The sequence below is a fragment of the Tachysurus vachellii genome, chromosome 3 (genome assembly GCF_030014155.1).
Source record: "Tachysurus vachellii isolate PV-2020 chromosome 3, HZAU_Pvac_v1, whole genome shotgun sequence".
Taxonomy (NCBI): Eukaryota; Metazoa; Chordata; class Actinopteri; order Siluriformes; family Bagridae; genus Tachysurus; species Tachysurus vachellii.
The window spans coordinates 35,977,343-36,002,351 of NC_083462.1; the positions used below are offsets into that span (position 1 = coordinate 35,977,343).

At 39.1% G+C, this 25,009-nt stretch overlaps 1 protein-coding gene across 1 annotated transcript; it reads right to left on the bottom strand.

Annotated features, from left to right (window-relative positions):
• Positions 1 to 552: 552 nt before the first annotated feature.
• Positions 553 to 24,110, bottom strand: LOC132842452 (E-selectin-like). The gene is made up of 5 exons (XM_060865124.1): positions 24,076 to 24,110; positions 22,418 to 22,476; positions 21,965 to 22,264; positions 19,023 to 19,114; positions 553 to 651 (listed from the first exon to the last, which is right to left on the bottom strand). The coding sequence occupies exons 2-5, from the start codon at positions 22,452 to 22,454 to the stop codon at positions 553 to 555; spliced, it is 528 nt and encodes a 175-aa protein (XP_060721107.1). The 5' UTR covers positions 22,455 to 22,476; positions 24,076 to 24,110.
• Between the last annotated feature and the right edge of the window lie 899 nt (positions 24,111 to 25,009).

The following is a 25,009-nucleotide window of genomic DNA, read 5'->3' on the forward strand; positions in this document are numbered from 1 at the left end:
TATCCGAGTTGACTACTTATTACAGATCCGTGCTGCACACATGGAAAACGGTAACAAGAACAGACAATCATGGACAATCTAGAGCAATGGACTCTGGAAGAACACTCTTCTTCAACTCTTTAATAAAATCGAGACTGCTGTCCTCGGTGAGCATACGCAGGTGCTTACTAGACAACAACATCACAAAGCTGGGCCACCTACTAGATAAAGTAGGCTGGATACCAACGGAAGAGCTGAAAGCAGTGAGGGGGCTGAGATCTTTGCGTCTAACAGCAAAACTGCAGGAAGAACTGTACAATTCACTACTAAGCAGCTACAAAATGTACATTGGACAGAGACGTGGGACTACTCATGACAGGAGGAACGACATGGAGTTTCTGGGAATTCGATTTCTTCCTTCAGTGAGAGCGGAGGAAGAGGACGAATTCACAGGCTCCATTTTTGTCTTTCAAGACGCCACAGTTGAACCTCCTTAAAGACATGTCTAAGAAAGCCATGTACCAAATAACGGTGAAAGTGCTGCACGATGATTCCTTGAGGAGACACAAAGTCTCAAGGTGGCCAGGGATGTTGAGCCCAGATGTTCTTGTGTGAGACAGGTGGAGGACCCTGTATAAACCCCCTGTAGAGAAGCGTAGAAGAGTGTAGGTTCTGTGGGGTAAAGCAAGACATAGAACACTTGTTTTTAAGATGCCCGAAATTAAAAGGTCTTTTTAAGCTACTCAGGAGCATTTTTCAAAAATCAGATGAAGTAATCTCAGAGAAGGTTTTTATAGGTGGAGTGAAATAGTGAAACTGGTTTTATTGAAATATCTGATCAGAAAAAAAAGGGTTACAACGAGCTACTGTAGATCCAGAGCTTCTCTGCAAGTGGCTAGTAGCAGCTAGGATAAAGATTAAATTTGCTTGCTACAAGCTGACCAGCAATGCAATGGGATTTTATGAAACATGGTGTGTGAATGAGGTTTCATGGCATTCACTAAATTCCAGGGGTTTCGTTACCACGATGTAAAGTGGGCGTGTTTCTGGAGGTCTTGGAAAAATGTTCTTTTTTTGAAAGTGAAAAGAACCGTAAGATTTACATAAACAACCAAAAACTACGGTTATGGTTAGGGTTAGGGTTAGATTATCAAATAGGCCACACCTACCCGATGACGCAATATCTGTTACGCTGTTCTGAAATCCCTGAAAATAGGTGCATTCCCAGTAAGTTCAGCAACTTGGTGTGTGAATGAGGTTTTATGCACAGTTCATGAGAATCAATTTGTTTTTAACCTTGGATTTTCTTTAACCTTTTAGCGGTTGATTAAGCATATACTTATTTTAAATGGGTGAAATGTTTGCAGCTTTTTTCTTTTATTCTTTGCCTATTTATTTATTTATTTATTTATTTATTTATTTATTTTTAAATTGTTTTTAATTATACACTAGGGAAGACCCATGATGAAAAATTGTGAAGCACACGTTTGTGTCTGGCAAATAACGGATAAAAGTATTGTTAAACCTCAAACCTTTCTCTCTCTCTCTTTCTCTCTCTCTGTCTGCATGCGAGTGTTTGAGCGAGTGTGTGAGTATAATGCAAGTGTGAGTAAAAACTCTTATCTTTTGGTTATTTCTTTATGTTGTATGTTGTGTGATTTGAGTGACCATTGAGTGTTTGGTGAGTACTGTGTAGCGAGTAGTGTGTGTGTGTGAGATGCAGTAGTGGCAAAGTCGGCACAAGCCTTGGGTTAGGGTTAGGTATAAAATACCCTGCTGGTTTGTTGGTGACGTAATATGTGGGCGGAGTTATATGCCTGCCCAGAGAAGTTCGGACTAGTTCAGTCGCTACGGACGCGGCAAATTATTGTTTGTTCGGATATGTGTGTCCTTGAGACTGTAAGTTACATTTATTTATGGTTAAGATACACATTATGCTACTGTTTATGTGCATTACTAATTGTGAGCATCACGTTTATATATGTGTACTAAATTCTGGTCATGTGTAATGAGAAGCATAAGCATGTTTAAAGGTTAGCTTGTTGTTGCAATCGCCCATACTAGTAGCAAGACTAGTGTTAGATGCTAGTTAAGTTATTACTGGGGCAATAGCGCTGTATAGTGGCTAATAGTGAATAATTATGTTGGTTTTGTAGAAGCCAACATTCTGTTTTCCTATTTAAGCTTAGACAAAAATTTATTAAGAGTAACTCCTCCTAGGGCTTTTGAGCCAGATGAACCAAATTCGGATATGTTGTTGACCCTGGTCTGACGTTGTTGCTATTACTTTTGTAAGGGATTTGAGTACCGGTACTTCTAGTACCGGGTCTCAAAATAGCCTTTTTTCCATAGACTCCCATTATAAAATTTGGAGGTTTATAACTCGGCAAGCTTTTGAATTATCTACACCAACTCGGCCAGCTCTTTTAGGGTGATACTCTGAACAAAGTTTAAATTGGTGTACCGACTGGCTTTCCGGTTGTGCCGCAGCCCCGCCCCCAAATTATGCAAAATTAAAAAACCTTTTACAACATGGACATGTGACATATCAAAACACTCACAACAATGAGGGGAACTTCCTCACGTGTATTCTGATGATGTCACATGATGTCACATGATGTCACGTGAAAATAAAAAAAATTGCACATCATGGGCATGTGATATATCAAAACACTCAGCCCAATGAGGGAAACTGCCTCATGTGTATTGTGCTCACGTCACGTGACGTCACGTGATGTTCTATTTCTATTTTGCAAATTCATATGTTAAGTGAATTTATTATGTTGGCTTTGTAGAATTAAATGCAAAGCAATTATTGTTTTCGTGCATACTTATTATTATTAATGGTGCTTGCAAAGCAACATTATTACTATTGTGCCGGACAAAATTTCGGCGCGTAACTTGTCCCGCAGCTTTTGTCCTAGACCCATGAATGACGTTGTCAAATCGACCGGCTCATTGAGGAGAGGTGTGCTATGACTTTTCTAAGCGATCTGAGTACCGGTACTTCCGGTACTGGGTCTCAAAGTGGCCTTGTTTCCCATAGACTCCTATTATAAACTTTGGAGGTTTATAACTCGGCAAGCTTTTGAATTATCTACACCAAACTCGGCCAGCTCTTTTAGGGTGATACTCTGAACAAAGTTTAAATTGGTGTACCGACTGGCTTTCCGGTTGTGCCGCAGCCCCGCCCCCAAATTATGCAAAATTAAAAAACCTTTTACAACATGGACATGTGACATATCAAAACACTCACAACAATGAGGGGAACTTCCTCACGTGTATTCTGATGATGTCACATGATGTCACATGATGTCACGTGAAAATAAAAAAAATTGCACAACATGGGCATGTGATATATCAAAACACTCAGCCCAATGAGGGAAACTGCCTCATGTGTATTGTGCTCACGTCACGTGACGTCACGTGATGTTCTATTTCTATTTTGCAAATTCATGTGTTAAGTGAATTTATTATGTTGGCTTTGTAGAATTAAATGCAAAGCAATTATTGTTCTCGTGCATACTTATTATTATTAATGGTGCTTGCAAAGCAACATTATTACTATTGTGCCGGACAAAATTTCGGCGCGTAACTTGTCCCGCAGCTTTTGTCCTAGACCCATGAATGACGTTGTCAAATCGACCGGCTCATTGAGGAGAGGTGTGCTATGACTTTTCTAAGCGATCTGAGTACCGGTACTTCCGGTACTGGGTCTCAAAGTGGCCTTGTTTCCCATAGACTCCTATTATAAACTTTGGAGGTTTATAACTCGGCAAGCTTTCGAACTATCTACACCAAACTCGGCCAGCTCCTTTAGGGTGATACTCTGAACAAACTTTTAAATTGGTGTACCAACTGGCCTTTCGGTTGTGCCGCAGCCCCGCCCCCAAAATATGCAAAATCAAAAAACTTTTTACAACATGGACATGTGACATATCAAAACACTCACAACAATGTGGGTAACTTCCTCACATGTATTTTGATGACGTCACGTGATGTCACGTGAAAATAAAAAAATCAGCACAACATGGACATGTGACATATTAAAACACTCAGCACAATGAGGAAAACATCCTCAAGAGTATTCAGATGATGTCACATGCTCGTCTCGACTAGCCTCCGGAATTTGCCATGTGCAAGCACCATTCACATTTTCTTCAGGAAATGTACGTTCTAGTTAATGTGCTTGCTAAAGCACATTCTTGTTCTCTTGCATAATTATTATTAATGGTGCTTGCTAAAGCAACATTCTTATTCTCTTGCATACTTATTAATGGTGCTTGCAAAGCAACATTATTACTATTGTGCCGGACAAACCTTCGGCACGTACAGATGTGGCCTTTTAAAAAGCCCACCTCGGAGAGAAGAATGCCGCGGGGACCTCCGGCATTCTGAGAGACTCTATCAAAGGGGGGTCAAATTGTTCAGCGCAGGAAATACAAAACCTGTAGAGGGCAGTCGTGTTTCATGTAGGCTGACGAGTCGACAATATGTGTTATTTTCTTTTGCCGGTTACATAAACAGTCACATCTGCGACTATCTCCGCTGTCACGGCTGGCTTTTTGGTACCACTCGATGCAACTTTGGATTTCCTCAGTCGACGTGCGGTGTCTGTTACGGAAAAAATGCTTCTGTTGGTTTGTTGATGGTAAACATCATTGTTGATGGGGTTATTAGCGATAGTTTTTCGGTATTGCAGCAAATAGTTTGTTTTGTATTTCCAAATCGCTTTTAAATCTGAATAAAGAGTGTTATTTGGTGTAATTAGTGGTTTGTTTTTTATATATTATGGTGTAGTAGAGGATATGGCAAACAGCTCATCCTGAATGAAATCCCTCATTCCATATCTAAAGCATTTTGAGCGCAATATAAATGTATCATATTGTTATTCTTATTATATATTAATAATAAGCTAATTTATTTAATTTAATTAAGCTACATTTAAACAAAAAATTTGTTAAAAAATTTTTTTTATAACTTTTTTGTTTAAATGTAGCTAAAATAAATTGATTGCGACCACTTACCTTAAATAAATTTAGTAAATTGAATGAATGATTTTTTTCAGTGTGTGTTGTAAGATCTGTAAAGTTTTATCAGTCAATAAATATCTGTTTTAGTTTTCTATATCGTGTTTAAGTCATTATTTATATATTTTATAAAATACAATGTTATCTAAATACAATATGTGATGCTGAGGTATTTTTATTTTATTAAAAATAAGCTCCAGTTCATGTTCTCTAAACAATAAACACTGTTTAACACATGACTTTTAGTCTGATTATTTGCATTGAGCATATCGCAATATAGAGGTTGTTCTTATGTAGTTATGTACTAATTTAGCATTTTTTATCTGATATATCACAATAGAGAGATTAGCAACCTGCGCGGCGCAGATCGATTGACACATGAGATCAATATAACGCGAGAGTGATAAGCTTTTGAATGGCTCTCGCAGAACTTTGATGTCATAGATTGATTTGTCTGCGCAGTGCTGCATGCAGTCAAATACATGTAAACAATACGCCTGTTTCATTACGTTCAGGCCGAATACAGATGCCCCTACACGGTTCTAGACCTTTTTTAGGGTGGCTTCTGCCCCCCCTGTGTGTGATCTCAGCCACCCTAAAACTATAAGGATAATTTTTACTTTCATAAATAAACAATAAAAAGTACGTTAAAATGCAGGACATGTCTTCGATGGGAAAGAAAATTATTTATCAGTTTGATCCAAGAGCGATTTTTTTTACTTTGCTTTTACGCACATCCGTTGTAGTCTTTCAAAAGTGCGTCTTCAGCTGTCTGCTTTATTTGAACGGAGAAGCACAGGTACACGCAGCAAGCACGCGCAGTCAGAGCTGGAGGAGTTTATCTATAACGTTAATCGGCGGAAAGACGCAAAGACGGCAACCAAAAGCAGTGAAATTTCACTATTCCTATTACCAGAGTTGTCATATAATATATAATATAACTCTTCTTTTAAATTCTCTCTGAGGGCTAAAACCCCCTAAAGATGAAATCCTAGAACCACCCCTGCCCTACACTCGTAATATATTCATTTATTAAAAAAAAACGACATCACCCTCATGTCCATGTGTGCACGTTTAAAATAAAATATGATTTATTAAAAAAAAATAATTATGCATTATTTATAAAAAATAAAATATGCATTATTTATGTCTCCCCACAGTCTTTATTTTAGCTGCTTCATAACATTTAGCCTTGATAGACCACTGACACAACCCCCAATACTAATCGATCTCCTCTCAGGGATTCAAAAGAAAACCGTTTTTTCCTGTTTTCACCATGTTGTGGGGTGATTGCAGTTACTGTTTAAACTGCCTCCCTCAGATTCCTCTTTATCCATTTTCAAATATAAAATACTATTTATAATATGACTTGGCTCTTGCAATATTCAACTAGTGAATTCCCCTCAATGAGCCGGTCGATTTGACACCTCTTTCATGGGTCTAGGACAAAAGCTGCGGGACAAGTTACGCGCCGAAAAAGTGTCCGGAAGAAGAATAATAATAACTAGAATGTACATTTCCTGAAGAAAATGTGAATGGTGCTTGCACGTGCCAAGTTCCCCTCATCGTGCTGAGTGTTTTGATATATGACATGTCCATGTTGTGCTAACTTTTTGATTTTGCTTACTTTGGGGGCAGGGCTACACGTGACGTCACGTGATGTGACAAAAACACGCGTGAGGCAGTTCCCCTCATCGGGCTGAGTGTTTTGATACATGACATGTCTATGTTGTGCTAACTTTTTGACTTCGCTTACTTTGGGGGTGGGGCTACATGTGACGTCACGTCACGTGACCAAAACACGTGTGAGGCAGTTCCCCTCATTGTGCTGAGTGTTTTGATATATGACATGTCTATGTTGTGCTAACTTTTTGATTTCGCTTAATTTGGGGGCGGGGCTACACGTGACGTCACGTGACGCGACCAAAACACGCGTGATGCACTTCCCCTCATTCGGCTGAGTGTTTTGATATATGACACGTCCATGTTGTGCAAAATTTATGATTTCGCTTATGTTGGGGGCGTGGCTACACGTGACGTCACGTGACGTCACCAAAACACACGTGAGGCACTTCCCTTTATTGGGCTGTGTTTTGATATATGACACGTCCATGTTTATGATTTCGCTTATTTTGGGAGCGGGGCTACATGTGACATCACGTGCATACCCGGTGGGGTGCCAATACTTTTGGACAAAAGTGTATTGACTGGGGGCCAATACTTGTGGAATCATTGGATTGATAGTGTGGAGTTGATAGTTACATGTATTGAGAGTGTGCTTTACATCTACAGAGAGAACAAAAGAATTTTAAGAATTCCCCATTCAAGTCTATGGGAAAAAAAAACCTCTTTGAGCTTCCGTACCGGGAATTCCGGAATTCCGATCGCTTATTAAAGTCATAGCACAACTCTCCTCAATGAGCCGTTCGATTTGACACCTCATTCTTGGGTCTAGGACAAAAGCTGCGGGACAAGTTACGCGCCGAAAAAGTGTCCGTAAGAAGAAGAAGAAGAAGAAGAATTAAAGCTGCAAGCAGCATTTCCCGGGTTCAAGTGTTTAAGGCCTTTAGGGAGTTAAGGTTTTTCACATACACAAAGTGACCCGCAAGTTACAGAGGGTGGCACCCGCTCCTAACCTAGTGTCTCTAATACAGAAAAGCTTACCAATGTGTTGCACAATATATGTCATGTGAAGTACTCACCTGTCCAGTTTTCCCTAAAATAAACAAAGTGTTACGAACCCCCACTTTCAATAATGCTCGTAGAGGAGGGGGCAAGTAACATAAAAGGACACGCGAGTCAAAAAGGACAGTTTTGTCGGTTTATTATTTAGCTGCACTCACGCATCATGGGCAACTAGGAATTATCACATAAAACACACCCCAAACACATACACAAAAACAAAAGGAGAATACAAATGAACCCAGAAAAGGACACACAGCGTATCAGCAATGGCTGGGCAACAAGACGCACACACGAAGCTCAGTTCAACACCACCGGGCGTCAGCACGAATCTGATGGCCAAAAAGAGCTTCCCCTCAAGTGTGTACCGCTCTCACAGAGAGCTAAAGACTGGTAGTCGCAGTGGCCTGGCGACAGGAGTTCTTTCCCCTCAGGTACGACGTCGGCCCCCCTTTTATCCCCACCTGGCGCGTCAATCAGAAATGGGCCGCAGGTGTGCAGGGGCGGAGCTTACCATAAAAAAAAGAAAAGGAAGACCCAGTCAATAGAACGGAAACACACATCAATAATCATAAATCAAGGCTTAGGCCGTAACAAAAGTCATATCCATAAAGCGAAGAAACACAAGCATCCAGATGAGTGACCCGCAAGTCACATACACAAAGTGACCGGCAAGTTATAGCGCCACCAAGTGGCCAATCGCCACGGTTTTTGAACTGTGACCTCAGTTTGACCTCTGACACATGTGAAAGACGTCAAACTGAGGTCACAGTTCAAAAACCGCGGCGATTCTCAGAATCAGAATCAGAATCTTAAGAATTCGATTCTTCAGAAAATTGGGTTTTTGGACTGTTGGTGGCGCTAGAGGGCTTTTTTTAAAAATGGCTGTTTTTAGTGATTTTTCCGTTATAGCACCACGAAGTGGCCAATCGCCACGGTTTTTGAACTGTGACCTCAGTTTGACCTCTTTCACATGTGTGCCAAGTTTGGTATTGATAGCTCATTTAGTTCTTGAGTTATTGACATTTTAGTAAAACTGGCTCCTCACAGTCCGAACGTTTTGGGGCCCCTTAGGGATCCTGAATCAAAATTTCGACTTTTTTCGAAGATTATTGACAGTGAGACTCCAGAGAATATTACTGCACTGGATTGGTCTCGACCAGGCAAAAAAGCTAGGACTAGTTCGCAAAAGTAGGTTTCGGACAAAATGCACTATAGCGAAAAAATTTAATGGCAGAGATGAAATCGGAGATATACGTTTTTTAAGTCATGAGCCAAGGATTCCAATGATATAAAGCACTTGAAATTTGGACATAGGGGTTTTAGGGGTTTAGGGGTTATGGGGACAAACACGTTTTGGGGCGCTGAAGTGCCCCAAATTGTCCGATTCCGCTTAAACTTTGGCCCTGAGTAACTGTGACCAGTACTACCATCTGACCAAGTTTGAGCTCTCTAGGCCTTCCGGTTTGGGCTGCACAATCGTTTCTAGGGCGGAATAATAATAATAATAATATTAATAATAATAATAATAATAATAATAATAATAATAATAATAATAATAATAATTAAAGCTGCAAGCAGCATTTCCCGGGTTCAAGCGTTTAAGGCCTTTGGATTGACATGACAATATATGTCATGTCATGCTACATATGTCATGCTACAGAGGGTGCCACAACATATGTCATGTGAAGTACTCACCCGTCCAGTTTTCCCTAAAATAAACAAAGTCATATCCATTAGAGATGGGCCGGATACTTGGCTGAAACGAGTATCCGGTACGGATAAAGCACTTCTGCCGAGTACAAGTATTATACGAGTAATACGAGTCAATATCTGTGCTCAGATTGTATGAAAATCATCATTGGCTAGCTGATTGTGTCAGCGTTCTGTGATAGGCTAGTCACAGCGCCCCTCCCCTACAGTGATAGGCTAGTCACAGGACCCTGAATCAAAATTCCGACTTTTTTTCAAAAATTATTGTCATTGAGACTCCAGAGAATATTACTGCACTGGATTGGTCTTGATCAGGCGAAAAACCTAGGACTAGTTAGCAAAAGTAGGTTTCGGATAAAATGCGCTATAGCGAAAAAATTTAATGGCGGAAATGAAATTGGAGATATACGTTTTTTAAGTCATGAGCCAAGGATTCCAATGATATAAAGCACTTGAGATTTGGACATAGGGGTTTTAGGGGTTTAGGACAAGCAGCATTTCCTGGGTTCAAGCGTTTAAGGCCTTTAGGGAGTTTAAGGCCTTAAAGGATTTTCACATACACAAAGTGACCCACAAGTTACAGAGGGTGCCACAATATATGTCATGTCATGCTACATATGTCATGCTACAGAGGGTGCCACAATATATGTCATGTGAAGTACTCACCTGTTCAGTTTTCCCTAAAATAAACAAAGTCATATCCATAAAGCGAAGAAACACAAGCACCCAGATACAGAACGAGTGACCCGCAAGTCACATACACAAAGTGACCGAATTCTTAAGATTCTGATTCTGATTCTGAGAATCAGAATCTTTGCCTTACGAGTCAGCAAATAATCGAATTCTTAAGATTCTGATTCTGATAATCAGAATCTTTGCCTTACGAGTCAGCACAAAATTGGGTTTTTGGACTGTTGGTGGCGCTAAAGGGCTTTTTTTAAAAATGGCTGTTTTTAGTGATTTTTCCGTTATAGCGCCACCAAGTGGCCAATCGCCGCAGTTTTTGAACTGTGATGTCAGTTTGACCTCTTTTACATGTCTCCCAAGTTTGGTGTTGATAGCTCATTTAGGTCTTGAGTTATTGACATTTTAGTAAAACTGGCTCCTCACAGACCGAACATTTTGGGGCCCCTTAAGGACCCTGAATCAAAATTTCAACTTTTTTTCCATAATTATTGACAGTGAGACTCCAGACAATATTACTGCACTGGATTGGTCTCGATAAGGCGAAAAACCTAGGACTAGTTCGCAAAAGTACGTTTTTCACATGATCAAGAATAATTAATGAACAATTTGATTGACAGCATTGGTCCAAGAAACAAAGTTGTTCACTATGTGGAGACCTATCAAATGATGTAAAGCACTTGAGATTTGGACATACGGTTTAGGAGTTATGGGCACAAACGCGTTGAGGGGCGCTGAAGCGCCCCAGATTGGCCGATTTCGCTGAGACCTTGGCCCTGAGTAACTGTGGTCAGTACTACTATCTGACCAAATTTGAGCTCTCTAGGCCTTACGGTTTGGGCTGCACGATCGTTTCTAGGGCGGAATAATAATAATAATAATAATAATAATAATAATAATAATAATAATAATAATTAAAGCTGCAAGCAGCATTTCCCGGGTTCAAGCGTTTAAGGCCTTTGGATTGACATGACAATATATGTCATGTCATGCTACATATGTCATGCTACAGAGGGTGCCACAATATATGTCATGTGAAGTACTCACCCATCCAGTTTTCCCTAAAATAAACAAAGTCATATCCATTAGAGATGAGCCGGATACTCGGACTGCTGCACTTCTGCCGAGTACGAGTATTATACGAGTAATACGAGTCAATATCTGTGCTCGGATTGAATGAAAATCATCATTGGGTAGCTGATTGTGTCAGCGTTCTGTGATAGGCTAGTCACAGCGCCCCTGCCCTACACACATACAGATGTATTGTGTTGCTGTGTCTCGCTCTGCTCACTCACAGTCACACACAGAACAGCTCTCTGTCTCTCCCTCAGTCACTCGGGTTCACGGGTCTTTTCCGTTAACGTTTAAGGTTTCTTCAGCTTTTTACTTCGGGTTGTAACGTTAATAATACGTACTTACTAACCAGTAGAGTTCTTGTAAACGTGGGTTCGTTCAGACGTGGTGCTTGCTTGGTAGAATGCGACTCACATTGCGTCTCTGCCTATCTGAGATTTTTTTTCTTTTTTAAACCTTCAGCTGTCTCTAACCAGTAACCAGACACTGAGTGTCTGACACGTTTTTGCTGTATTTCATAAAAACATAAAGGTATTAAGCTAGTGTTATAAATATTACAAATTAATTATTACCGGTTAAAGCCCCGCCCATTTCAAGACAAATCCCGCCTACTTCCGGGTTAGGAGTGGGTGGGGCCTAACCCGGAAGTAGGCAGGACTTCTAGAATCAGAATCTTTGCCTTATGAGTCAGCACAAAATTGGGTTTTTGGACTGTTGGTGGCGCTAGACGGCTTTTTTTTAAAAATGGCTGTTTTTAGTGATTTTTCCGTTATAGCACCACGAAGTGGCCAATCGGCACGGTTTTTGAATTGTGACCTCAGTTTTACCTCTTTCACATGTGTCCCAAGTTTGGTGTTGATAGCTCATTTAGTTCTTAAGTTATTGACATTTTAGTAAAACTGGCTCCTAACAGTCTAAACGTTTTGGGGCCCCTTAAGGACCCTGAATCAAAATTTCGACTTTTTTTCGAAAATTATTGACATTGAGACTCCAGAGAATATTACTGCACTGGATTGATCTCGATCAGGCGAAAAACCTAGGACTAGTTAGCAAAAGTAGGTTTCGGACAAAATGCACTATAGCGAAAAAATTTAATGGCGGAAATGAAATTGGAGATATACGTTTTTTAAGTCATGAGCCAAGGATTCCAATGATATAAAGCAGTTGAGATTTGGACATACAGTTTAGGAGTTATGGGCACAAACGCATTGAGGCGCCCCAAATTGTCCGATTTTGCTGAAACCTTGGCCCTGATTAACTGTGACCAGTACTACCATCTGACCAAGTTTGAGCTCTCTAGGCTTTACGGTTTGGGCTGCACGACCGTTTCTAGGGCGGAATATTAATAATAATAATAATAAAAATCTGGGCAAATACAATAGTGTTCCAGCGCTTCGCGCTTGAACCCTAATAGTATTAATAATAAAAATCCTAACAAAAACAATATTTTTCCAGCGCTTCGCGCTTGAACTCTAATAGTAGTAATAATTAAAGCTGCAAGCAGCATTTCCCGAGTTCAAGCATTTAAGGCCTTTGGATTGACATGACAATATATGTCATGTCATGTTACATATGTCATGCTACAGAGGGTGCCACAACATATGTCATGTGAAGTACTCACCCGTCCAGTTTTCCCTAAAACAAACAAAGTCAACATATCCATTAGAGATGAGCCGGATACTTGGCTGAAACGAGTATCCGGTACGGATAAAGCACTTCTGCCGAGTACGAGCATTATACGAGTAATACGAGTCAATATGTGTGCTCGGATTGTATGAAAATCATCATTGGCTAGCTGATTGTGTCAGCGTTCTGTGATAGGCTAGTCACAGCGCCCCTCCCCTACAGTGATAGGCTAGTCACAAGGCCCCTCCCCTACACACATACAGATGTATTGTGTTGCTGTGTCTCGCTCTGCTCACTCACAGTCACACACAGAACAGCTCTCTGTCTCTCCCTCAGTCACTCGGATTCGCGGGTCTTTTCCGTTAACGTTTAGGGTTTCTTCAGCTTTTTACTTCGGGTTGTAACGTTAATAATACGTACTTACTAACCAGTAGAGTTCTGGTAAACGTGGGTTCGTTCAGACGTGGTGCTTGCTTGGTAGAATGCGACTCGCATTGCGTCTCTGCCTGTCGGAGATTTTTTTTCTTTTTTAAACACTGTGTGTCTGACACGTTTTTGCTATATTTCATAAAAACATAAAGGTAGTAAGCTAGTGTTATAAATATTACAAATGAATTGTTACCGGTTAAAACCCCACCCATTTCAAGACAAGCCCCGCCTATTTTCGGGTTAGGCCCCACCCACTCCGAGTCAGAACCAGAATCAGAATCTTTGCCTTACAAGTCAGCGCACAATTGGGTTTTTGGACTGTTGGGGCGCTAGAGGGCTTTTATTTTAAAAATGGCTGTTTTTAGTGATTTTTCCGTTATAGCGCCACAAAGTGGCCCATCGCCACGGTTTTTGAACTGTCACCTCAGTTTGACCTCTTTCACATCTGTGCCAAGTTTGGTGTTGATAGCTCATTTAGTTCTTGAGTTATTGACGTTTTAGTAAAACTGGCTCCTCACAGTCCAAACGTTTTGGGGCCCCTTAAGGACCCTGAATCAAAATTTTGACTTTTTTTCAAAGATTATTGTCATTGACACTCCAGAGAATATTACTGCACTGGATTGGTCTTGATCAGGCGAAAAACCTAGGACTAGTTAGCAAAAGTAGGTTTCGGATAAAATGCGCTATAACGAAAAAATTTAATGGCGGAAATGAAATTGGAGATATACGTTTTTTTACGTCATGAGCCAAGGATTCCAATGATATAAAGAACTTGAGATTTGGACACTTTTTCGGCGCTTATCTTGTCCCGCAGCTTTTGTCCTAGACCCATGAATGAGGTGTCAAATCGACCGGCTCGTTGAGGACAGGTGTGCTATGACTTTTATAAGCGATCGGAATTCCGGAATTCCCGGTACGGAAGCTCAAAGGGGTTTTTTTTCCCATAGACTTGAATGGGGAATTCTTAAAATTCTTTTATTCTCTCTGTAGATGTAAAGCACACTCTCAATACATGTAACTATCAACTCCACACTATCAATCCAATGATTCCACAAGTATTGGCCCCCAGTCAATACACTTTTGACGTCACGTGTAGCCCCGCCCCCAAAATACTGTTCTATGCAGTATAATAATTAGAAAGTAGAATTCCATAATGACTGCAGTTTTTACATGAAATGTCAAAACACTTAGTAGTCACTTTTGTCCAAAAGTATTGGCACCCCACCGGGTATTCACGTGACGTCACGTGTAGCCCCGCCCCCAAAATAAGCGAAATCATAAATTTTGCACAACATGGACATGCCATATATCAAAACACTCAGCCCGATGAGGGGAACTGCCTCACGCGTGTTTTGGTCACGTCACGTGACGTCACGTGTAGCCCCGCCCCCAAAATAAGCGAAATCAAAAAGTTAGCACAACATGGACATGTCATATATCAAAACACTCAGCCTGATGAGGGGAACTGCCTCACGCGTGTTTTGGTCACGTCACGTGACGTCACGTGTAGCCCCGCCCCCAAATTAAGCGAAATCAAAAAGTTAGCACAACATGGACATGTCATATATCAAAACACTCAGCCCGATGAGGGGAACTGCCTCACGCGTGTTTTGGTCACGTCACGTGACGTCACGTGTAGCCCCGCCCCCAAAATAAGCGAAATCAAAAAGTTAGCACAACATGGACATGTCATATATCAAAACAGTCAGCACGATGAAGGGAACTTGCCACGTGCAAGCACCATTCACATTTTATTCAGGAAATGTACCGTTCTAGTTATTATTATTATTCAAAAAATATATATTTAGCTGTAATATAGTTGTGTTCAGAGGGGGGCACGGTGGCTTAGTGGTTAGCACGTTCGCCTCACACCTCCAGGGTCGGGGTTCGATTCCCGCCTCCACCTTGTGTGTGTGGAGTTTGCATGTTCTCCCCGTGCCTCGGGGGTTTCCTCCGGGTACTCCGGTTTCCTCCCCTGGTCCAAAGACATGCATGGTAGGTTGATTGGCATCTCTGGAAAATTGTCCCTAGTGTGTGATTGCGTGCGTGAATGAGTGTGTGTGTGTGTGTGTGTGCCCTGCGATGGGTTGGCACTCCGTCCAGGGTGTATCCTGCCTTGATGCCCGATGACGCCTGAGATAGGCACAGGCTCCCCATGACCCGAGGTAGTTCGGATAAGCGGTAGAAGATGAATGAATGAATGAATAGTTGTGTTCATAGTTGTGTTCATAGTTGTGTTCAGGGAAAAGACACGTATCTGCTTTGTACCTGCGACCCAATTTTAAAACCACTGTATGACAGCTGTTTATGATAATCAAAAAAAAGTATATCTGTATCTGTTGTATTAATTTGTCATATTTTCATTTTTGTCTCTCTGTTCTGATTATATCACTGACTGTTTAAAATATTTACCAAAAGATCATTTGTTTTGAAAAAGGGAAAAAAGGTACAAAGATATTTTATTATATGATTTATATAACTCGATCAGTTTCATCAGTTCATCAAACTAATCTACGATTTTCCATTCTCACTTATTCCACACCCCTACTGACACTGTGAGATCTCTGTAGATAAATACAGTCCTTCCACATGTAGAGTGAAGACATTTCAAAATGACCAAGATAAGCAAGCTTCATTCCGAAGATATCAGGGTGATGAGATCTGCTGGAAAATCAACTCGGGAAATAAACCGCCATCTGAATTCTGTCGGTGTATATTATGTGTTATTTTTGTTGTATTTTGACAGCCTATTAGATTAGATTACATGCCAGGAAAAAGCTTGTGCTTTGTATTAACCATTTGTTGATTACATATAACTTTCCACTCATTGCTGTAAATTTAAGTTGGTTTTATCAACATATGTCAAATTAAGTTATGCAATATCAACCCATTTTTTATGTTATAAACATTCATCTGAAATACCCTTTAAGTTATGCAGGAAATAGCATTTAAACAAAGTAACTGCAATCACCCCACAACACGGTGAAAACAGGAAAAAACAGTTTTCTTTTGAATCCCTGTATTGGGGGTTGTGTCAGTGGTCTATCAAGGCTAAATGTTATGAAGCAGCTAAAATAAAGACTGTGGGGAGACATAAATAATGCATATTTTATTTAGCAAATCAATCTATGACATCAAAGTTCCGCGAGAGCCATTCAAAAGCTTATCACTCTCGCTTTACATTGACCTCATGTGTCAAACGATCTGCAGTCAGATTACATCAGACTGATAACACTTTACAGATCTTACAACACACACTGAACAAAATTATTCATTCAATTTACTCAAGTTTTTTAAGGTAAGTGGTCGCAATCAATTTATTTAAGCTACATTTAAACAAAAAAATTATAAAAACATTTTTTAAACAAATTGTTTGTTTAAATGTAGCTTAAATAAATTAAATAAATTAGCTTATTATTCATATATAATAAGAATAACAATATGATACATTTATATTGCGCTCAAAATGCTTTAGATATGGAATGAGGGATTTCATTCAGGATGAGCTGTTTGCCATATCCTCTACTACACCATAATATATAAAAAACAAACCACTAATTACACCAAATAACACTCTTTATTCAGATTTAAAAGCGATTTGGAAATACAAAAAAACTATTTGCTGCAATACTGATAAACTATCGCTAATAACCCCAAAGTTGGCACCAAGATCTCATTTGTTTTTACCATCAACAAACCAAAAGAAGCATTTTTTCCGGAACACAACACACCGCACCGCACCGCACCGCACCAAAAAGCCAGCCATGACAGCGGAGATAGTCCGACGACTCACATTACATCTCTTCTCAGTGCACAGAAAAAAATAAGACACATGATGCGCATTGAGTCTGATTTGGATGAATAATATGTAACTGTTTATGTAACCGGCAAAAGAAAATAACACATATTGTCGACTCGTCAGCCTACATGAAACATGACTGCCCTCTACAGGTTTTGTATTTCCTGCGGCAAACATTTGACCCCCCTTCGAAAGACTGCCCCAGAATACCGGAAGTACTCGCGGCAAGTCCTCTTCCTCCGAGACGCGCATTTTTAAAGGCCACATCTGTAGGTCTACTGGCACTGAGGTGGTGAAATGAACTTCCCCTACGTGTCCGAACACATCTTCAACACGGTGAAGACAAACTTCTTTCTGAAATACTTGAACTAGACCTTTTTCCCTGCTTGTTGTATGTGTATATTCCTGATAGAATCAGTTGTAATTACTGTTTTTTACTTTTTTTAATTACTGGGGAGCCTGTGCAGGCTTCAGGCATCTTAGGCGTCATCGGGCATCAAGGCAGGATACACCCTGGACGGAGTGCCAACCCATCACAGGGCACACACACTCTCTCATTCACACACTACAGACAATTTTCCAGAGATTAACTACCATGCATGTCTTTGGACCGGGGAGGAAACCAGAGTACCCGGAGGAAACCCCTGAGGCACGGGGAGAAATGACACACACACACACACACACACACACACACACACGGCGAAGGCGGGAATCGAACCCCCAACCCTGGAGGTGTGAGGCGAACGTGCTAACCACTAAGCCACCGTGTCCCCATAGCAGAGATTCAGAGTTAATATTGAAAACATGTTGGCTGTGAGCATTTCTTTTCATATCATTATCAAATCATTATTTTATTTGTATCTTTGTGTGATACTTTGGCAATTAATTTATCTATTTATTAACATTTTGAGTTTTTTTTTTTTCTTCAATTTTTTATGCATAAAATATTGACATACAGCATTAATTCTTCACTGTTTGTTTACATTTATGACATTTGGTAGATTCTCTTATCCAGCATGACAAACAAAAATGCTTTTAAGTCTCTATCATTGAATACACACAATTTTTTTTCTTCCATATATACAACAAACAGGGAAGAAAGTGCAAGTATTTCATGAAGAGGTAAGTCTTCAACCATCATTTGAAGTTAGCCACTGACTCAAGGTGCAAGGACTGATAAGGGCCTTGAGGTATGAGGGAGCTGGTCCATTTTTAGCTTTGTTCATCTGTGAAAATAATCCACTTTAGGAGGTCTATTAGAATTAATATGTGACGTTTATTAATCACAAGCAGACAATTCAAACATGAAAAAAGTTCAGGCAAAGTTCAAAACATGGGCAAACAAGAAGTGTGGCAAATAAATGCTAAACAGAAACCAAAAACCAAGAATAGTAAAACAGGTCAATACACAATGAGCCAATATCAACAATAAAGAAGGCTTGGAACACACAATACTTCACAATATGGTGAATGAGATATTTTACCTTTACATTTATGGCATTTGGCAAACACCCTTATCCAGAGCAACATAAAAAAGTAATTTAATATACATTCTTTATTGACTATTAGTTATAGAAATAGATTTAACACATAAGTATTATGCTAATATAGTACATATAACAGCTAAACAGTTAATCCAAAATTAGCATTGATCTAAAGGTAACAAAGATAACTTAGAGGTAAATAGATTTAGAGGTCACACTTATTATTTACAACTGTAGTATTTTTTTCTTCTTTCAGCTTGTGAAACACAACTCCATCTGATTGTTTACGCCATTTCACTGTGAGGTTCTCTGTCCCTGAATGATCCTTCAGTTTCTGGTTGATCTGAAGAACAGAATAAGACTTTTATTACTAAATAATGCAGGATAGAGACTCACCTGTATGATACATGATACAGAAACTGAATACAACAGTCAGAATCTAATTACAATACAGTTTATATGTGTCAGAGTGATGAATACTGGGAAATGTACATTATAAGTCTTGTGGAGGATGAGACCCACCTGCTCCAAGATGGCCGACATCACTGCAGGATCATTCACATCCTTATCGGATAGGACCTTCACTCTTAGTGCTTGTTGTTTTCCTGTGACATCTAATGCAGAAATACAAAGAGTAACATACATTTAAACTGTCACACTGGAATCAGTTTAATTTGCCTAAATGTAAGACTGAATAAAACATTAACACACCTGAATAACAGAAGAAAGGCATTATGTCTGAGCACAGAGCATCAACAGCCTGACTGTTATTTATATAACCACAGTTTTCATTCCCCAGAGCATTATCAGGTTTTCCAGTCATCCAGCTGATGGTAGAGAAATTTGATTTGGTCTGTCACCTTCCAGGAGTCTCTGAACAGACCAAACCAAGTCCAGTCAAAGGTCAGTGCCTTTATAACTGAGTCTTCAGTTAGATCTCTTGAGCTGGCCAAGTCTGTGTGATGCTGTCTACAGTAAGTCTGAGCTTGAAGCCATGTCATAGTAGTAGAAACGTAAATGTACCTCTGATTTCCAGTTTTACTGGCTGTGAGAATAAAAAACACATGATGAAATGTGAGTATTAAGGCAATGTTAATGCTTCAAAAATGAAAAGGTATACAGATTACAACATTAAAACTCTAAGGAAATTTCTCAAAAATTGCTGACAGAACAGCAAGAAATTGGCACACATTTAGACCTGGGTTCTCATTTATAAAACTGTGCGTAGGATCCCTACTAATAGTTTACGTGCGCCCAAAAGCCAAAAATGGTGTACGGCAAAAAATATTCCGATTTATAAAACCGTGCGTACGCCGATTATTCCGATTTATAAAACCGTGTGATGTGCGTACGTGAACCAGCCTTATATCCCGCCCTGTACACGCCCATTTTTAAATAGTCAATGCAAATCACCTCATGAATGCTGTTCGGCATGTAAATGAGAGTGGAATCCCATATATAACTGGAAAACTGGCATGTGACCCGCCAATTAATTAATCCAAGAAAGTGAAAACGTGTATTTCTGTTACTTTAAATAATGGAGACAGGTGAGAAAAGAGGAGAAAAACTTACTTTCTCAGACACTGAGATTGAAACACTTGTAGGGGAGGTGGAGGCTTGGAAAACTGTGTTATTTGGTGACCACAGCAGTGGGGTCACTAATAAAAAGAAGCAGTGCGAGTGGCAAAGTATTGCTTCTGCCGTCAATTGTGTCAGTGTGCCACAATGTTTGTGAGGGTCATGTTGGAGTCACATATAATTTGCACATTAATAGAATGCACATGCTTTCTATTAACATAAGCAAATTCATTTTCAGATGGTGCCCTTATAGCAACATGAGTGCAGTCAATTGCGCCGATTACATTTGGGAAACCAGATATTGCATTAAAATGCACAAATTGCATTTTAATTTCGGCCTGTTATCGCACAGTGTAGGGGAACCTAATGTATCGACTATCCATATTAAGTATACCATTTAAAACGACAGATATTATGGCACTCAGGGACGGCTGTGATATACCAGACCTATAGGGTGAGATGATAGATTCCAATAGAATCATTATTTCATATACAAAAAGGTCTTAGAGACAAAGTTGAGGATTACTTATAGTTTTTTTATATAAATAATTAACCTGTCTGCCAATTCCCGCTGGAAACAGCCGGTTGCCAAGAACCCCAGAGTGGTGAGGACTTGTATTTGGACTGGGATGGCATGGTTCCGGCATGTTGCCCTCTCTAATACTGGACCCAATTCAGCACATAGATCCAAGAGCACAGCTCTAGGGAATCTAAATCGGCTTATTAGCCAGTCATCATCATGGGCCAGGAAATCATCATGGTCCCTGAAAACTCGTTCTCTCCTTATTCTGCCATTAGCGTAATCCTCCAACAGTGCCAGCAGTGCCATCATGAAGCATTACATACCCGGGTCACCGGAGGATTTATATGTTTCTAGCAATTAGACTGATCGTTAACACCTTGATAAAATCACAGAATTAATTTGTGGGCGAAATTTAAGACAAAAATATTATAGTGAACACATGCTTCTTCATGACGGTTTTGTAATGAACACCATAATAGTTAGGACCGATGATGAGTAGCGATTGTGCTTTTATTGACGTTTTATGATATATGTACATTAAGGAAAATATTTCATTTTTACACTGTGTTCTGCAGTTCTCTAATAAAAGGGTATTTCATGCTATCCTGTATCACATGTAGTCGCACCATCTCCTCCTGCGCTCCCGTTGTGGACAATGTGACTGTAAGGCAGCGCTGATTATTATTACATTTTTTTTTAATACATTTTGAATTAAGTTTGGATTTTACTAGATGTATATAGCCTAAAACAATCGGCACAAATAACACTGTTGGATTTAATCTTCATGACAATGTGGATATAATGTATGAAATGGAGTGAAAATTAAATGTCATTAATTAATTATTATAATCGTTCTTCTCACATTTATTTTCTACAATCTAACTTCAGTTCAGGACCTCACCATCTGTGTCGTCAATTCCCTTTGTGCATACGCACGGCTCAAAGTTTGCTTAAAGGTGCGCAGGTTCTCCCGTCAAGTTTATTTTTTAGAGATCACAACCTTTGCGTGGGAACTGGCGTACGTACGTTTCCAGCCCTGTATTGTGCGTATGCATGCTTTATAAATGAGACTCCTGGTTAGACTGAACAAGTATTTTCTAATTGTCTGAAATGTCAAAGTACATAAAGATAGGTGTCTGAAATGTGTTCCAAGTTATTCTTTTGAATACTTCACTTCAAGAAATATTCCACTTCAGTTCATTTAGCATATTATAAACAAACTGTTCTGAAATTTTATTACAAAATTCCATTCTCTACTGACAAATAGGAAAGTGATTAATATGTAGATTCATACCATCAAAACAGACAGTGGGGATTAACTTAGAACAGACCACATCCGCCCAACCCCAGGGAGAAGTCATACCACACTCCTCATGTCCATCACCGTTGTTGGGTTCACCTGGTTTCCACAATGAAGCTCCTACTGACACATTCCCCATGGACCAGCGCCAGCTGTTGATGGGATTGTAGAGTCCAATCCAAGCACTGGAACTGAATTGTTGTCTCTGTGCTTCATTCTGAAGTCGGACCATGTTGTCATTACTGTCGATGATAGCCAGGTCAATGTATGTGGCTCTGCAGTAAGCCTGAGCATCACTCCAGGTTTTCCCCTGCTGGATCAGATAGTACTGACGAGGGACAGACAGGATGAAAGGAACGAATCCTGTGGATAGATTTTAAACATGTTATGCAATATTAGCTGTCACAAATTTTACTTATTAACTCTTCTCATAATTTTCATTTGATTGTGCTATCTTTTTTCTTTTCAAATTTTTCTTTGTTACAAAACAAGAACACACAAACACACTTCTCTCACCTGTGAAAAACAGGAGTATGAAGAGACGGTGCTCCATTACTGATGTGTAGATAAACTCACTAAGACAAAAGAAATGTGATTAAAATCCCTCAGCAATTCTGATCAGCAGTAAAACTGATAACTGTAAGTACAGTACCACTACATATGATTAGAACTGAATTTAAACAGTTCAGTTAATAATGTAAGTATATCATTCCTCAAGCTGTTTTTCTAAGTTCATATTAAAGTTTAGTTTAGTTTAAATGGTCTGTCAGTATCTATTCCAGGATTTTTGCCATGTGATTTTGTTTACATTTTGTGATCATGTGTCTGACCCACCCTTGTCTATTTCTTCCCACCTCAGCACACCTGTTCCTTATGTGTCTAATTGTCTTCTCTTTCAATCCTTGGCTTTGTATTGTCTTTGCGTGCTCGGTCTTGGTTTTCGTTTTTCTTTTTTCCCCAGTGCTTCCCAATTTTGTTGTGTTGTGTTTCTATGTTATGTTTAACAAATCGTGTTTTCAGCTATCCTTGAATTTGGGTCTGAATTTTATCTCGAAGACACACCACATTTTTCTGACACACATGTACAATAGATCTTTCATTATATCTGAAAACAAATCCAAATGAGAGCAAAGGAAAAGACAGGTTATAAAACACCAGGTAATAGATCTGAAGCAGACTATGATCACACAGCGCGAAACACAGGCTGAACAGGAGGGTTTAAATAGATACATAAATCAGTAAGGAAACTGAAAACAAGTGAGTTTAGTCATGATACATGAAGGAAACAGGCAATGACAAGACAGGGGCAGAGACAAGACACGAATCAAAACAAAACACACATGACTTCATTAACAAATGAACAACAATGTAGAACAAAAGGAGATTCATGTTTTTCATTCAGGTTTTTATACAAGAATAATGCTTTTAATTAGTAATCATAGTTTTAATAAATATTTATAATTATTTATAAATAAAATACAATGCTTTACCTGCACACTGCACATCATGTAGAACATTTAACATTTTTGTATTTAATATTAACATTATTAGAGTTCAGTATGAATTTACTGTATTGTATTAATGTTTAAATTTGTATTTCCAAATATCACAGATGTTCAGGACAGATGTTCAGGACTGGGTACAGGATTTATTTATAGTCACATTTTAAAACGGATTACATCATTACTTTTATAAACACAAGAAATACAACAAATAAAACATCATAAATGATAATGAACTATGTATTAAGTAAAGACTGGAAATACATTAGTGAATAAGAAAGTTCATCTTAACGCTCCTCTATGTCCTGTGTGAAGTGTTCAGATGTTCACAGCTACTAATATATGATTATTAGGACTCTTTTATTAAGATTATTAAGACTCACAGGTAAGTCAGTGAAAAATGTTTTTCTTACATCAGGTTTAAACTCAGCAAGAAAGTTCCACTGAATAATGATAAATTTTAAATATTGTATACATTAGAGCTTTTCCATGTGTAACTCTCATTGATATATAGTTAATTTTTATTTGTTTATTTCTTATTGAATTAACATTTTCATTTATACCTTGTTTGTTAACTTCAAATATTGTAATCCCACATGTTAAGCTCTGGGAAACTTTCCCCATCAAGTGGTAGGAAATAACTTAAGAATTCAGTAGAATATTAAAACATACCTGAAATGTGAAGGAGTTAAAGTATCAGTGTTGTATCTGAGCTTATCTCAGTGTCTTTTAGATCTGTTCTGTGGTATCTGATATATATACTGATATACTCCACATACTGCAAACCAGTACTGCCTACTTTCTCTACTTTACAAATCAGATTGGATGGAAATCTGAGGTTGACACGAAATGACTGATGAAATGAAGGACAAGAGTTCAAGTTCAAGATAAAGTCACCTTCAAATGCACTTTAAGTGTTTAATTTAAAACATGGATAGGTTTTGAAGTCCTCAAGACAGGTCTGCAAATCTGCAGCACTTCTGACAAAAGAATACAGTTAATGGATTTATGTCATGAATCTTCACTAATTAGTCCATCATATTGTCATGTAATGAAGTTGAAGACAGATTCAGGTGCAGTAAAAGGTGTTTTATTTAAAGAGAAGCAGTCAAACAGGCACAGGTCAAGATATCAGGGATAATCGAAAACTCACAAACAATGTAACAGAACAAGATTCAGAACTACAATAGCACAACAAGGAACTAGGCTCGATACTTACAGGAGGATAAACACTGAACATTACTTTCTGTCTATCACAGAAACACAAGGGTTTACATACACAACCTGTTTTAAGAGTGAACAGAAAATAGATGAGAGCAATCAAAAAGCATGAGGGAGACAATTAATGACATACACATGATGATACAAGACATGAACTAATATAATGTCCAGGTAAGCAAAATATAAACACACGACAAAACAAGAAGGGCATGTCATAGTACGGTGAGCTACTATGAGCTCTGAGCAGCTCTGCTCATAGCATCAACATGAGGGGAAGATTCCTGACACAGAGAAGTGTGGAGAGAAATCAGTATAGTAAATAGAAATAATACAGAAACAACCATATCAATATACTTTTTTTTTACTATTATTTGTTTTTAATCAT